This window comes from Perognathus longimembris, chromosome 5 (genome assembly GCF_023159225.1).
Source record: "Perognathus longimembris pacificus isolate PPM17 chromosome 5, ASM2315922v1, whole genome shotgun sequence".
In the NCBI taxonomy this organism is placed as follows: Eukaryota; Metazoa; Chordata; class Mammalia; order Rodentia; family Heteromyidae; genus Perognathus; species Perognathus longimembris.
Window position 1 is genome coordinate 73,960,978 of NC_063165.1, and position 15,529 is coordinate 73,976,506.

The 15,529-nt window shown below is 45.9% G+C and overlaps 1 protein-coding gene across 7 annotated transcripts in view; it reads left to right on the forward strand.

Annotated features, from left to right (window-relative positions):
• Positions 1 to 15,529, forward strand: part of Tnik (TRAF2 and NCK interacting kinase) — a 371,845-nt gene that overhangs the window by 261,137 nt on the left and 95,179 nt on the right. For all 7 annotated transcript variants that reach the window (XM_048347119.1, XM_048347122.1, XM_048347120.1 and 4 more), the window contains exons 7-9: positions 2,037 to 2,167; positions 11,714 to 11,768; positions 14,004 to 14,082. In XM_048347119.1, coding sequence (XP_048203076.1) covers positions 2,037 to 2,167; positions 11,714 to 11,768; positions 14,004 to 14,082 — 265 coding nt within the window. The remainder of the gene's footprint in view (positions 1 to 2,036; positions 2,168 to 11,713; positions 11,769 to 14,003; positions 14,083 to 15,529) is intronic.

Consider the following 15,529-nt stretch of genomic DNA (forward strand, 5'->3'; position numbering starts at 1 on the left):
TTTCCACTGTCACTGTTGAGACAGAATGCTGAGGACCCAAGCCTTTTTCAATGAAAATATCCACAGTTACATGTTTATTCTCATAAATCCCTTCCATATTCCCAGTTTGTCATTTACATTGAGTATATTGTTACCAAGGGAACCTTTACAAAATAGATGCTCAACTATTGCATACTGATTACCCCTCTTCTGTTGGCCAAAGTTACAGATGGGAAATCCTCTTGGGGGGGCATGGGGCATGGCCATTGCAACCATCCCTGCCACAGACGGGGGTAGTGGGGAGAGGGCGGTTCCAGATGAAGCATAGGGCTCCTCAGCCTTGGTCTGCTTGCTTGAGTTCACCTGTATCTAAAGAATCTGCAATTGAGTTGTTATCTAGAAAGGCTCACTGTTCACATGATGGTCTATTTCCAAAGAGATTTAAACATGTGTTCTTTTCCCGTTACTAAAATAGGTCATTTCCTCCTCCTGCTGCTGCTCCTCCTCCTCCTTCCTTTGCATAGCACTTAGTACCAGACTTACATCTTGTGACTGTTTCCTTAAAAACACCAAAGGCACACCCCAGGGAGAGGCTAAGCTAAGTGGAAGTGCGGACTGGAGGAGCCATCTTCCAAATAGCCACTCAGCGCTGCTGCATGTTGGGAATCTGCCGAAGGTCAGGTTGTGTCACCCAGAAGACACTTAGCGATAGCTCCTGTGAGCTTGTGGATCCTGTCCTCTTCCTTTTATCCCTCAGACTCTCCAAGGGCAGAGGTCAGTTCACCTGCCCTAGGGAACAAGGGGTACAAAAGGGGAAGTGGTGGAAATAGGATCTAAGCTTTGACTGTCCAACTTCAGCCCTAAGCTCTTTCTTACTGCCCTATTTGTTTGCTTGTCTTGTCTTTTCCTTTCTTTCTTTCTTTTTTTCCTTTTGTCAGTCAAGGGGCTTGTACTCAGGGCCTGGGCTCTGTCTCTGACCTCTTTTACTCAAGGCTAGTGCTCTACTACACTGAGCCTTAGCACCACTTCTGGTTTTCTAGTGGTTAATTGGAGATAAGAATTTCACAGACTTTCCTGCCCCAGCTAGCTTTGAACCATAATCCTCAGATCTCATCCTCCAGAGTAGCTAAGATTATAAGCATGAAACACCAGTGCCTGAGTTCTTACTACCTTTGCCTTTTATTAAACACTTATTTTGGTCCCTATCGAGTCTTGGAATAACCAAATATAACACTTGGTACTTTCCTCATTGGTACACTTCATCCATTTACACATATAGTTTTAAAATACACATTCCCAGTTCCAAAATAAAGGCAAAAGCTAAACAAATGCCGTCAACAGATGACAAGCTGAATGTGAAGTAGTAAACACATTCAGTGCAAGATCATTCTGCACTAACAAGGGAAGAAATTCTGACTCTCAGCAGCACTTGGAGAAATTGGAGATTGTGTAAGGGAGTGAAGACAAACGTTGTGTGAGTAGTCAGAGAAGGAGAAGAATGGCATGGGTTGGTGGTCACTCCTGAGATGCAGAGCCTCAACTGGGGAAGATGGCAAAGCTCTGGGGATGGATGGTAGCAGTGGTATTTACTGCTATAGCAATACATATTGAAAACTGGCTACAGTGGCAAATTGTAAGATATATATCATAATATATTCTATATTAATATCATAAAAGTTGACAGGTAGGTATGTAAATAGAGAAATAGATAGTCTGTGTGTGTGTGTGTGTGTGTGTGTGTGTGAGTGTGTGTGTGTGTGTGAGTTCTGGTACTGGGGGGACTTGAACTCAAGTCCTCAAGCTCTTGCTTGACTTTTTTCCTCAAGATTGGTACTCAACTACTTGAGACACATCTTTCCTATTTCCTGCTCTTTGCTGGTCGATTGGAGATAAAGTTTGTCTACCCATGATAGCTTTGAACCTCAGCCTCCTGAGTAGCTAGGATCACAGGCAAGAGCCACCTGCTTCTAGCATGTGCTATGTATATTGTATTGTGTTTAAAAACAACATTCATTTTTATCATCACGGACTTGATGGCATTTTCTCTTCTCCCTTAGTGGACTTCGGCGTGAGCGCGCAGCTGGACCGCACAGTGGGCCGGAGGAACACCTTCATCGGGACCCCTTACTGGATGGCGCCAGAGGTCATTGCCTGTGATGAAAACCCAGATGCCACGTACGATTTCAAGGTATGGCACCTGCTGTGTTGTAGGATGAGGCCAAGCATTGCCTCGTGGGTCTTGCGGTAGACATGTCTCACGTGTTGCTGGTTGGTGATTTAGGGGACCCAAGAGGGAGAACCGAAAAACATTATTTGAATTTAAAGTTATAATACATTCAAGTGGAAATCACCTTAATGAATTTGCCCATCATATCCAATAGATCATTTGTAAGAAAAGATGTTAAGTCATTCTCTCTTTTCTTTTGAATTTGCCCTTGCTTCTTAGCCATAAAACAGAAGTCACATTTTCAATTTTGGGTGAAATATATATTCTTTTCTTTTTTCTTTTTCTTTTGATTCATTTATTTATTTTGGTGGTCCTGGGAATTGAACTCATGACCCTCTGCTTGCTAGGCAGATGATCTACCATTTGATCCATGCCTCCCAACTAGATGAATGGATGAATGGATAGAGTTTTCCTTGTTCATCTATCTCATTGTTGGTTTATTTTTTAGTTAATATATCAGAAACACAGAAATAGTGTTAATAGAGTACCATGTAATATTCTGAGAACTGTAACCATTGGATAATGTTTTTTTTTTTTGTCTCTTTTTTTGGTACTGGGGATCGAACCCAGGATGTTGCACTTGCTAGCCAAGCACTTTGCCACTGAGCTACCTCCCAACCCCTGTATAATGTTTAAATTGGGTCAAAAATAATTGTTTCTTCAAACAGTTATCTTTTGTGTTGTGTGTATGCTGGTCCTGGGGCTTGAAATCAGGGCCTAGGCAATGACTGTCCTTGAGCTTTTTGTTTTGTTTTGTTTTTTTCCCAGTCCTGGGCCTTGAACTCAGGGTCTGAGCACTGTCTCTGACTTCTTTTTGCCCAACGCTAGCACTCTACCACTTGAGTCACAGCACCACTTCCGGCTTTTTCTATATATGGGGTGTTGAGGAATAAAACCCAGGGCTTCATGTATACGAGGCGAGCATTTTACCACTAGGACATATTCCCAGCCCCTGTCCTTGAGATTTTTTGCTCAAGGCTAGCACTCTGTCACTTGAGCCACAGCTCTACTTGTGAGTTTTGGCACTTAATTGGAGTGAAGAGTCTCATGGACTTTCTTGCAGGGGGCCAGCTTCAATCCTCAAATCTCAGCCTTTTTAGTTGTTAGGATTACAGGTGTGAGCCACTAATATTTGGCCATTTATCATTTCTTTAATATGAAATTTTTAATTTTTTATTGTAAAGGTGATGTACAGAGGAGTTACAGTTACATATGTCATGTAATGAGTACATTTCCTTTGAACAGTGTCACCCCCCTTCCTTATTCTCTTCCAGGTTTTTCCCCTTCTGACTCCCCCCCCTTCCCAAAGTTGCATAGTCCATTTTCCAACATAGTATCTAGTGGGTTTCACTGCTGAATTAGTTCACCCTTTGTCCCACTGTTTCTGTACTTCCCCTCCCATCCTCAGGTCAGATAACCTTATGTACAAGACAAAGGGTACAGAAATAAAAAAACAGCCACAAAAGGGAGGAAGAAGAGGAAGAGGAGGGGGATGGAGGGGAAGGGGTAAAGGAGGAGTGCAAACAATATAATAAAACTCCCCTCTTACTTCCATTTCTTAGAGTTCATTTTGATAAGCATCACTTTATCTGATCATATTCACATAGCAATTGAGCCCTTGTGATCCTCTCCTAAGAATATCCTCCTCTGTTTTCACTGAGTGTTTAGATTGCTGTTTGACTAATCATGTCCAGGTGTAATTATTTGTCTTTTACTCTCCATTGGGTTTACTTGTCAATTTATAGGCACATGTCACCCTTCCATACACAGAGCTTCTTGCTCCTATCCAACTAAACTTAGTATGCATTGATCAACTTTTACCCATCCAGCCATCCCTCAAGGCATACATTTGGATGGCTTCTTAAATTAAAAGAAACCAAGATACACATTTGTTGTCTTGGGTTCTCTTTCTCTGATGGAGAATAATGTGACTTAGACCGTTTTATGTACTCTCAGTATAATTATTTGGGGCTACTTTTCTGAGAGAAACTCAGATAGGATGGTGGTGGCTGTGGTGTTGCACTGTCGTATGTTCATGGCATGGCATTCTGTTTTAAAAATGGATTTGTGCATCATTATTTTGTATTACACACTGGGAATCTGTTAGTAAATCCTAAGCAGGATTCACTAATCGTACCTCCTCTTTTCTATCCCCCCAGCCAATAATCAAACATACCCAGGAGTTACCGCAGCTACAGTGTGTAGTGACATTGCTTTTTCATGAAGGGCAGCTAAGAGACAAGATTGGAAGTGTGTGAGCTAGGTAGGAACTGTACAGTAAGGTAGAGAGACCCTCGGGGCTGAACTTGATACTTCCTGGGCTTGGTTTCAGAGGTACAAACTTTCCTCTAAATACCCCCATCTCACAGAGGACAAAATGGAGGCTCCGCATCATGAAGTCATTGCCGTTGATGACCTTCTCAGAGCTGGAACTTTCTGTTGAGATGTCATCCCAGGAGATTGTTCTGCCCTTCAACGTGATTCTCAAATCAACAGTTTGTGGAACAAAGAGTATATTTGAAGAATTCCTCTTTAAGATACTTAGCTCTTCACATTTGGGGTTATTGCTGACCTCGGGTCTCAACGAGGCTCACAGTGGTTGCAGGACCCATTGTCTCAAGGCATTGACAAAATTATTTTGCCTCTTTGGAGAAAGGCACAGTTGAAGGTCTGAAAACATTACAATCTCCTGGCAACTTCTTCCTGCCTTCAAAGTTAGTCCCTGACAACAATCTGTCTGAAAACAGCTGCCAAGTTAAAAATTAATCTCCTGCCAAAATTAATGCCATTTAATGAAAATGCTGATGACCAGCACATTTGCATAATGCCATTTGCAAATCCCTTCAGAGGAGCCGCTATAAAATATGTATCCCAGGCTAGATATGTGTCCCTGTAGCTGTTGATAAGCTGTTCTTCTAACTGTAGCTCTATGTAGGCAGTACTGACTCAGGTACGTGTTGGCCACAGATAGTTTAACCCACGTCATAACATTGGTGAGGAATGAGAGTGTTTTAGACTTCCATTGCCAGCTAATCCCTTGAAGGGTTCATACATTACACACCACATACATTCTACGTAAGACACTGCTTCTGTGGCATAAGGTAAATCCTATGACTGATTTCATCTCAGGAGAATTAGAACAGGTCTCCTCCTGGCCAAGCCAAAGCTTGAAATACACTGATCCCTCATTCTTTCTTTACTCAGATAAGCAACAGGGCTAGAAATCAGTGTAAAATTTGTGATACTGATGGGAAACAGTGTGGACAAAGCCTGTGAGTGACCACAGGGTGTGTTGCACTGAATGGTGTGACTTCAAAGGTACTTGAAGTTTCCATTGATCTTGAGTGTATCTTGAGACATTAAAGAAAATGAGAATTCATTTCTGTGTCTTCAAAAGAGGTCCTGATGGAGCTGGGTGCCGGTGGCTCATGCCTAGAATCCTAGCCGCTCAGGAGGCTGACATCTGAGCATCTCAACTCAAAGCCGACCCAGACTCTTTGACCTCCAGTCAACCAGTCAAAAGCTGGAAATGGGGGGATTCCCCTTTCAAGTAGCAGAGAGCTGGGCATGAGTGAAAAGTTGAGTACGAGTTCAAGCCCCAGTACAAGCACAGCAAAGGAACAAAGGGAGGGAGGGAGGGAGGGGAGGGAGGGGAGGGGAGGGAGGGGAGGGGAGGGGAGGGGAAGGTCCTGATGGAGAGAAGAAAATAGGTTGAGCTGTATCATCATTTAGCTTTTAGTGAGTTTATCAGGAGTTTAGGTTCTCAAGAAGAAGATAAAGGCAGGCAGGAAATGAGTTTCACTGGTCCCCTGCCATTGGCAAAGGGAACATGACCAGGAAGAAAGGAAGGTCTAGGTGATTCTTTGAAGATTTATTTCAGCCACTTCCCATTTTACTATGGGCCAGCAAAGATGCTAACCTTTAAATACTAATCTTCTTGTGTTTTTTCTTGGCTCATATCTTATCCTTTTTTTTTCTGCTCAGTGTTCTTAGGAATATAGTCTGCCACCAGGGGACAACTTAACAATAAGTTGACTTTGAAAATCGTTTATTCATTTTCCCAGTATGTATTATGGAATACCCACTGTGGATAAGAGGAATTAGCCTAGCTCTATCTGTATAAGCAATGTCCAAGTGGAGAGTTCATTTGAGACCCCACAAAGCTCAAGGATTTGGTCCTGTGAGTGTGACAGTCCATTTGACCCAGCGGGGTCCCCCAATCTCAGCAGCCGATGCCAACTAAGCTGGATACCATCTTTAGAGTAAATTTTTCAAAAAACATTCAAAGATTACTGGATTTCTTCAACTCCTTATCAGGAAGGCTTTTGCTTTAAAACAAAGACAACATGTAACAGAATATCATTTGCTGTGGTTCTGTGATTTATTATTTATTGATGATCATTGATTGAAAAGTTGCTATTTGATGTTGGTGTCTTTGAGAGCCTCTGTCAGTTTGTTTTTTTTTGGGGGGGGTTGTTGGGTTTTTGTTGTTGTTGTTGTTTTTTAAGAGTCTGGTCAGTAAAACTCTGTGTCCTTGGGCCATGTAGGAAATATTCGAGTAAGAAGAGCTAGTGCTTTTCTCTGAAATGTGGGTCTGTGTGTCCTGCTGGCTCTGGAAGGAACTGGCTACAAACAGATTGAGGAGGAGGAGGGGGGAGGAGGAGGGGAGGAGGAGGGGGAGGGGGAGAGGGAGGAGTGGGGGAGGAGGAGGGAGGGAGGGAGGGGGCGTCAGCCAGCTGAGCCTCCATTCCCTGCAGGCCCCTCCTTCCTGTTTTCAGCAATTCTGTCAAAACATTTCAGGAGCGAGGAAAGATTTCATTTCCCTGATAAGTATGTTTTCCTGCTTCACAATAAGCATTCAAGCCATCTGAAATTAATAACACTGATCACCATTCCTAGACTGTTTAAACTGCTATTTTTAATACTTCCCTTGAATTGTATCTCAGTGGGATGAAATCTGACAGGCATATTTGCCACCCACTAAAGAAAGTTCTCTGTGACCATTCATTAGAGAAGAATAGATGAAAACTGAATATTCCAGCGGAATATTATACAGCTATGTAAACAGTGAGAGTGCAGGTCCTGGATTTAAACACATTCCAAGATAAAAACCCAAGTGTTAAGGACCAAAACAATCTGTGGTATTCATATTTCCTGATCTCGCTATTCCGTCTCAATGGCTTTGACCATCCAGAGGACCCTGCCCCTGCGTTAAGCCTGCACTGCTTGAGGAGCCTGGTGAAATGGCTCCGCTTCTCCCCTCCCCCCTCTCCCCAGCTTGCTGTCTCCAGGCCTGATCAGTGGTGGGCTTGTGTGTCATCTGCCTGCTCTCTGCTGTGGGATTTGTCACCCAGGTGCTGAGGGCTGTATGCAGCAGGGGAGGCTCCTGAAGGTTGGGGAAGATAATGACTTTTGTGTCACAGCACTTAATTCCAGCAGGATGCAAGTAACTCCTCTGAGCAAGAGGCTCAGCCTCCTCAGAGCCAGGTGCCACCTGCCAGGATGCTATTCAAGCTATGGAAGGGAGTGTTGGTACTTGCAAACCTTTGTTGAGATCTAAACTGGGTTCTTCCTGTTCACTCAAAAGAAAGATGAGGCCTACCCGATGTGTGTTACCCGGGAGACACTGACAAGGCCAGTCAGGGAGCATAGCCCAGTGGCTCCATGAACATGGGCCACCCGGCACCCCCTGCAGGCCAATCCGAGCACAAAGGCTTTCTCCTTGGCCAGGGAACGAATGTACAGGACAGGAACCCAAGGGGGTCTGTTTCTTCCGTTTGTTTGCTGTGTGAGATTGGGTGATTAATAATCATGTCCACTTGGATAGCCCCACTGAGCTCAGAGCTGTTGCCTTGTGGTTTTGGGGTTGTTGTTGTTGTTGTTGTTGTTTTGTTTTTGGTCTTCTGTAGGTTTTTCTTTTCCAGAGCTGGGGACCAAACTCGGGGCCTTGCGCTTGCCAGGCAGGCGCTCTTTGGCTGAGCCAGATGCCCTGCCTCTGAGCTCAGAGCTGACGTCTCTGAGCTCGCCTTCGTTCTGCTTCTACATAATATAGAAGCATGTGGCAAAATGAACTGAAGTTTTCTCAGATGAGATTAGTTTGAAATATAGACTCTGCCTCCTGTTCTTAACCTTCTCGAACCCCTGTCAAATGTAAATGAATTGTCTATCACAGGTTGTAGTAGAATAGAATGAGCAAATATACATATTTTCTAGAATCTATCACATATCAAATATGATAGTGTTGTATTTGTGTTTCCTAGGAAAGCTCTGCTATTTGGGGCCATTTTTGTCCTATACAAAATCAAACAAAAATCCCCAACCCAAGTGCCCAGTGGCCTTATACCTGTAATCCTAGCTACTCAGCGGGGCTAAGATCTGAGGACTGAGGTTCAAGCCAGCCTAGGCAAGACAGTCTGTAAGACTCTTATCTTCAACTCACCACCAAAAAGCTGGAAGTGAAGTGTATCTGTGGCTCAAGTAGTAGAGTGCTAGCCTTGAGCACAAAAGCTCAGGTACAGCACAAGCCCTGAGTTCAAGCCCCAGGACCAGCACAAAGACAAAAACAAAACAAACAAAAAAAAAAAACACCAAACAGCAACAACAACAAAAACCCCACACAACCCAAACACTTAGCTGAGATTCCTCTTGAGGCTGTTCCTCATCTTGAGTTATCTTTGTTTTGGTGAGCCAGAATCTGCTTCTCTTCTCTGTAATTTTCAACCACTAGATTCAGTTGCTGACCATAGGAACACCATACAGTCTATTTTTGCCAACTGGAATAATTTAAAAAACAATAAAGTCAGTACAGCCAAATTCCCCATTGAAGGCTGCTGTCAGGTCTGTGAAACTGGGTGGAACCCACTCTGTCAGATGTGCCCATGTCCTGCTTGCCTTGCTCTGGTGGCCTTACAGTCCACCTCACCCCACACTACCCCATTTCTTCTTGTCCATCTCACCTCTGATCAGTAGGGGGTGACAAAGGACACTTCAAGGCTGGGAGAAGCATTTCCTGTCTGCTTCCTCTCAGCTTTCCTGTCTTTGCTTGCTTTCTACCACTGAGCTCTAGAGCTTGCCTGCCTCGCCCTACCTGACCCAGGCGTGCTGGCCAGATGTCCGGGTTAAAGGCCACAGGAGTCAGCCTGCTCCCTTATTTGTGAGGTATCTGCTATATGCACCACACTGCATAAGGTCCAGTGTGGTTTCGGTTACTTTATTATGTTCTGTTCAACCCTATGCCATCAGGGTTGTCTTCACCTGGCAGGAGAATGAATGGGCTATTCGAGGCACGCAGGGCAGGCTTTGTCTGCCCAGTGGTGGCTTCTGGGGTTTTTCCATGTGACTCTCTCCTCATGTGGCTGATTTGGCCACCTAATTGTGTGTTGGTTCACTATGCTGGGCAGCCCTGCCGGAAGGAATTCTCCCTTGTTTCCCTTCAAGTCACTCTGTGCCAGCTGTCCCCAGCCAGAAGCTCTGCCCGGGGCCGTCAGCTTTCTCTCTGTTCTGCTTGCAGTGCACACAGACTGGGCTTGTTAATCATGCCACAGGCCGGGTCACACAGCCCCCTTGGGTAATGAATTAGCAAGCTCTGGCCCAAAGGAGTCCTATTATGGCCACGAAGGAAGTCATCTCTCCCTGACATCCTCCTGTCATGGTCCTTTGCCTCCCTTTCTCCTCTCCTGCGATCTGAAGCCTTTTCCCCCATGGTGAAGTTCTGATCCATCTTTAGGCCTCACGAATGTATCCAGAGGCTGAAATAAGCTCATCAAGGCCATTCCTGGGGCTCCTTGTAGGCGTAGCCTGCACAGTTTTGGGTGCACTTGTGCTCATGTGTACACCTGTCTGTGTGCACATATATGTTGCCGTATACAGATGAGGGTATATCTGTGCCTGTGTGTACGTGTCTCCATGTGTGTTGGAGTCACAGGACATAATAGACATAAAGCATAATCAATTAGTGGTGTGTCAAATACAGCCTGACAGACGTGGATCAGTCATGAGGGGAACTGATGTGGCAAAGTGTTGGGGGACCATGGGGTAGGTGTCAGCCTGCACAAGCCTGGGGTGGTACTGCAGGCAGAGGGAGGAGCACGCAGAAAGGCCCAAGAGCAGTTATGTGCCTGGCTCTTCCCCATATTTTCTTCTTCATCTAAGGCCCAGCCTGGAGCCCCTCGCATCCCAGGGCCAACCTGTCCTTTCCACACTGGTGTCTGCCTCCACTTCTCCTCCTGCTACACAGAAACTCTGTTCACAGGGACACTGGGGCAACAGCTGGCAGAGCCACCGGGCCTCGTGGTCTTGTCATCCTAGCAGCCTATTTCCACCGCCAGGAGACGGAGCTCGGCAGGAATTGCAGAGTTCTCTCCCAGTGTTTGTTGGTTTGGTTCACATGTCCTGGCATTCGTTTGATGGGAATGGCAAGAACCTTAGCTTTAGTCTTGCTAATTGGAGTGAGATTGGAGGTGAGGATCTTGAGTCATGTATAATATGCACGGGGCCTTTAAAATCCGTGGAGTTAGATATTTGAACGCAGGCCCCTGAATCTAATTTCATATTAGGATTTTTTTTTGTTTGCTTTTTACCCATCACACATTTTGGAGGTTTACTAACCTGGATTTCTTCACCTTTGGAGTTGCCCCCTCTCGTGCAAACCAAAGAAAGAAAAGCGGTGGCTTGGAAAATTTGATCAGAGCCTAAAAGTTAGTGTGAAAATAAGAAATTATACAAAGGGATAAACACGTCTGTTTTTTGAAACAACTTGCGTGAAAGAGAATACTTCTCATCCATTCAGAGCTATATTGCACACATACTCCTAAGCAATGAAAAAGGAATTAAGTATGACCCAGGCTACATCAAAAAGGGGCCTGGAGAACGTTAAATGAAACAAACAGGATACAAAAGGCCATATATGGGATAATTCCTTTCATGTAAAGCTTTGGGAGATGCGGACTAGTCCATAGTGACAGACAGTGAAGCAGTGGTTGCCTAGGGGACGAGGGTGGGGCTGGGGACCGGAAGGCAGGGGGAGTCTACAAAGGAGCAAGTGGAATATTTGGGGGTGATAGATATGTTCACCATCTTGACTGTGGTGATGGATTTGTGGGCATATACATGGGTCGTATTTTACCAAATGGTACATTGATAGACCCATTATATCATTGTGTTTCTATAATATGTAGTATATGTTATGTTCAGATTATCATTGCAGCTTCATACAAGTGTTAAGACCATCAGATAGCAATCATGCCCTATGGGTTAGTTCATGGATACATTTCAGTGACAATGTCACTTTGTCTCTGTTCTTCATACACCTCTTGAAAAGCTGCCATTGTCTGTCAGGCACAAGGAAGGTATATCATCAGTGACAACTGAACATATCCCCTGCCCTTCGGAGCTTGGTGGGAGACAGGTGTGTCTGCAGGCCGCAGAACCGTCCCACCAGCTCCTCTTAGGTGGCTGTTTATTCGCTGACTGACCTGGGCTGTGTGTCTGTGTCTTGTTGTTTTGCAGAGTGACTTGTGGTCGTTGGGGATCACCGCCATCGAGATGGCAGAGGGCGCCCCCCGTAAGTACCTCCCTCCCTCCCCGTGCGCTGGGGCTGAGCTCTGGGGCCCATCTGGCCCTGCAGGCTTCTGGGCAGAAGGTGCAGCGTTTTTACTTCTGCTCCGTCGAGCCTGCTAGGGGTCTGAGCTGGCAGATTGAGAAAGCAACCGGGAATCCATTCATTTCAAAACTCTGGCAATCTTTTTCTTTTTAAAGGCAAACCGGAGAATCTTGCTTGTGTTACAGATTTAATGCATAAAGTTCTTGAATGACCCTTTGCCTGGCAGAAAACTGTAAGCAACCCTCAAAGACTGTCAACTCCACCATACAAAATCCAAAGCTGAGGTGCAATGAGCGAGTTAGGCAAACACTTCTACTCAAGTCGTCATCAAATGCTGCGGTTTAGAACATTAGATTCCCCTGTTCCCTGTCTAGACCGAGTGCCATGACTCTAGCTAGCTTCCCAACTTCAGGGTCTGTATGCCGTTGGTTTTCACCTGTAATCCCAGCTACTCAGGAGCCTGAGATCTGAGAATGGTGGTTCTAAGTCATCCCTAGCAAGAAAGTTCACAAGACATACCTCCAGTTAAACAGCAAAAAGTCAGAAGGGGACCTATGGCTCAAGTGATAGAGCACTGGCTAGCCTTGAGCAAGAACAGCTCAAGCACACCCAGGTGCTGAGCTTAAGCCCCAGGACTGACTGGAATAAAAAGAACCTCAGGAACCCCTGCTAAGTGCCCCTGTCACCGCGTGGTGGTCCTAAGAAAGGCCTCACAGCCATCCCCGCAGGGAGTTGGAGTGACGGGGGACCCACGCACAGCCCCAGCCTAAACACATTAATGACACCATACTGCTTTCTGAAAGAGACAACATTTCCTTAGGGGCAACTTTGACTTAATCAGACTACCCTGTGACTTTGCCATCTCCTCCCTGGACTAGGGGACAGTCTGGGGCGTCTCCACCTACCATTCCTCCTTCCTCCTGCACTCCTGGTCAGACTTGACATCTGATGACTGTCCACAGCCTGCCTGGCCCCCTCCCTCTTTCCCTTCAGTCAGGCATTTCCCCAGGTCTGGCAGGTTTAATTCTACCTTGTTACCTAAAAGGACCAAACAGGCCCTTCTGATAGGTTGTGCTACTTCTGGCTTTTTACCTTCAAGTTATCATAGTCTATTTTGTTTCTCTATTTAGAGTTGGTTACCTATCGCATGATGGATTTTAAATGTTTCTTGGTATTCCCTCATTCACAACGATAATAGATGTATGTGAATCAGGAAAGTAAGCTACCTAAAACAAGAATATCATTTTGATGTGTATTGGCAGGATTAAGAATAATCTCTTCACAGGATCCTCTGGCTATTAGAGAACAAACAGATATTCTCAATCTAGGTACAAAGAGAAAATGCTTCCAGCTGTTTGAAATGTAAGCTAATAACTATCTCTACATAAGAATGACTGCCGGTTCACACCTGTAATCCTAGCTACTCAGGAGGCTGAGATCTGAGGGTCACAGTTCAAAGCCAGCCTGGCAGGAAAATCCATGAGACTTTTTATTTCCAATTAACCAGCAAAAAGACAGAAAGCAAGCCGTGGCTCAAGTGGTAGAGTGCTGGCCTTGAGAAGAAACAAAAAATAAAAAGCTCAGGGACAGTGCGTAGGTCCTGAGTTCAAGCCCCAAGAGTGGCACAAAAATAAAAATAAAGATAGTGGCTCACACCTCTAGTCATTGCTATATTCAGGAGGCTGACATGGGAGGACAAGGCAGACTGGGCAGACAAACCTGAGAGGAGCTTAACTAATCGGTGGAAAGCTTCAAGTGGAGGTGAGGCTTACGTGGTAGAGGCCCAGCCTTGAGTGAAAAAGCCGAGTGAGTGCAAGGTCCTGAGTTCAAGTCCAGTGATTAAATACCTTTCAGTTTAAGTCTTAGGGCTTTTGATAACTAAAAATAATATATCCATGTGTCTTGGGATTCTTTGAATGACAGATGATTTATTGGAATGATATGATTATTTACAGCCAAGAAGCCAGGTTGTTGGCCCTTTATCTTATTCTGTTCAAACAGGAAGTGAAAATATATTCCTTAGAAATACTCCCAATATCTGTTTGGAAGGTATGCGTGGTATTTCATGAGCTATCACATGGAAGCTTCTAGATCTTCTGACCCAGGGAGTCCGTTGGCGGGAGTGTGTGTCCGGCCATGATGTCAATGCATAGCCTGGCCCCCTGACGGAGCTGGCCTTGTGTTGGTGTCTTGCAGCTCTGTGTGACATGCACCCCATGCGCGCCCTCTTCCTCATCCCCCGGAACCCAGCGCCCCGGCTGAAGTCCAAGAAGTGGTGAGTGGCTTCCGTGTTTCACAGAATTCACACTGACTGCTCTGCTTCTCTTTCCAATGAGCTCAGCTCCCTCCACTCCGCCCTGATGATAATAGCCAGGCCGTAGCCCCACCCCCACAAGGTAAGGCCCAAGAAATGGCGGGAAAGCACTTCAGCTGCCTGCATGCCTCTGTGCTGGCAGAGAGGTGACCTTATACACGGCTACCATCCCGGAAATGCCACCGTGGCTTGTCACAAGCACCAGCAGCTGCAGGGTATTTTGTGTCTTTCTCTCTCTTTCTTTCCCTCTCTCTCCCCCTCCCTGCTTTCTCCTACCCTCTCCTTCTCCCTCTCCCTCCCTCCTTTTCCTTCTCCCTCTCTCTCCCTTCCCTTTTCTCCCCTCCCCTCTCCTCTCTTTTCAGTATGTTTCTCTTTATGGAAGATGATGCCAGATTCTTATTTAGGACAGCCTTTTGCTCCTAATGAGCTAATTCGTGTGTGTGTGTGTGTGTGTGTGTGTGTGTGTGTGTGCATAGGCGTGCACACACACCAGCCAGGCCTAGGGTTTGAATTTAGGACCTCAGTGCTGTCCCTGAGTTTTTATGCTCAAGGCTAGAACTCTACCACGTGAGCCACAGCTCTGCTTGTGGTTTTCTGGTGGTTAATTGGAAATGAGATTTCACAGACTTTCCTGCCTGGGCTGGCTTTGAACTAACATCCTCAGATCTCAGCCTCTGGAGTAGCTAGGATAGCTGGTGTGAGCCAGCGGTGCCCGGCCTAATAAGCTCATTCTTGCCAGAAGGTTTTATATATAAAATAAAAGTAAACTCGGGGCAGGCTATCTGAAGCTCTGTGGGTGTGGCGGGAATCGCACGGGATGGGCTGGAGGTCGGGGACACGGAATTCTACAGATTCCACTGGATGGCTGCTTCCTCCTTTTCTTGGAATCTTTGCGTCTTGCCATTGTACAACACAGATGCATTGCGTTCTCATTCTCCCTCCTTGGTAAGCGCTTGAATCGGTGCTCCCTCTCACATGGGAGGCCAATCCTGCTTATTTGTCATCTCCATCCTTTTTCTAGACCTAGTCCTGGGTGGCTAGGCCGGGAAGGGACAGGCCCCCCAATCCCTCTTCCTGCCACTTTATGATCAGACCTCAGATTGGGGGGGGGGGGCTCAGTTTCCCACCCACAGGTTCCTCCCCACCACCCAGAGAGAAGCTTTAATTAATACCAGTCAGCTAGTAATGACATAGCAGCACTGGGGAGTGGGGGGAGGCGACTGCTAGCAATGCAAGGACAGCTTGGAGTTGCCAGGCCTGCCAGGAGCCAGAGTTGCTATGGGAAACTGGGAGGCTGAGCCTTTTCCGCTCTCCTGCATCTAAGGGGGTCACTGTGGTGGAAGTCACTGTTCTCTCCCCAGCAACAGCATTCCATTGGGCCCTACACCCCACGTGATCTCGGAGCACC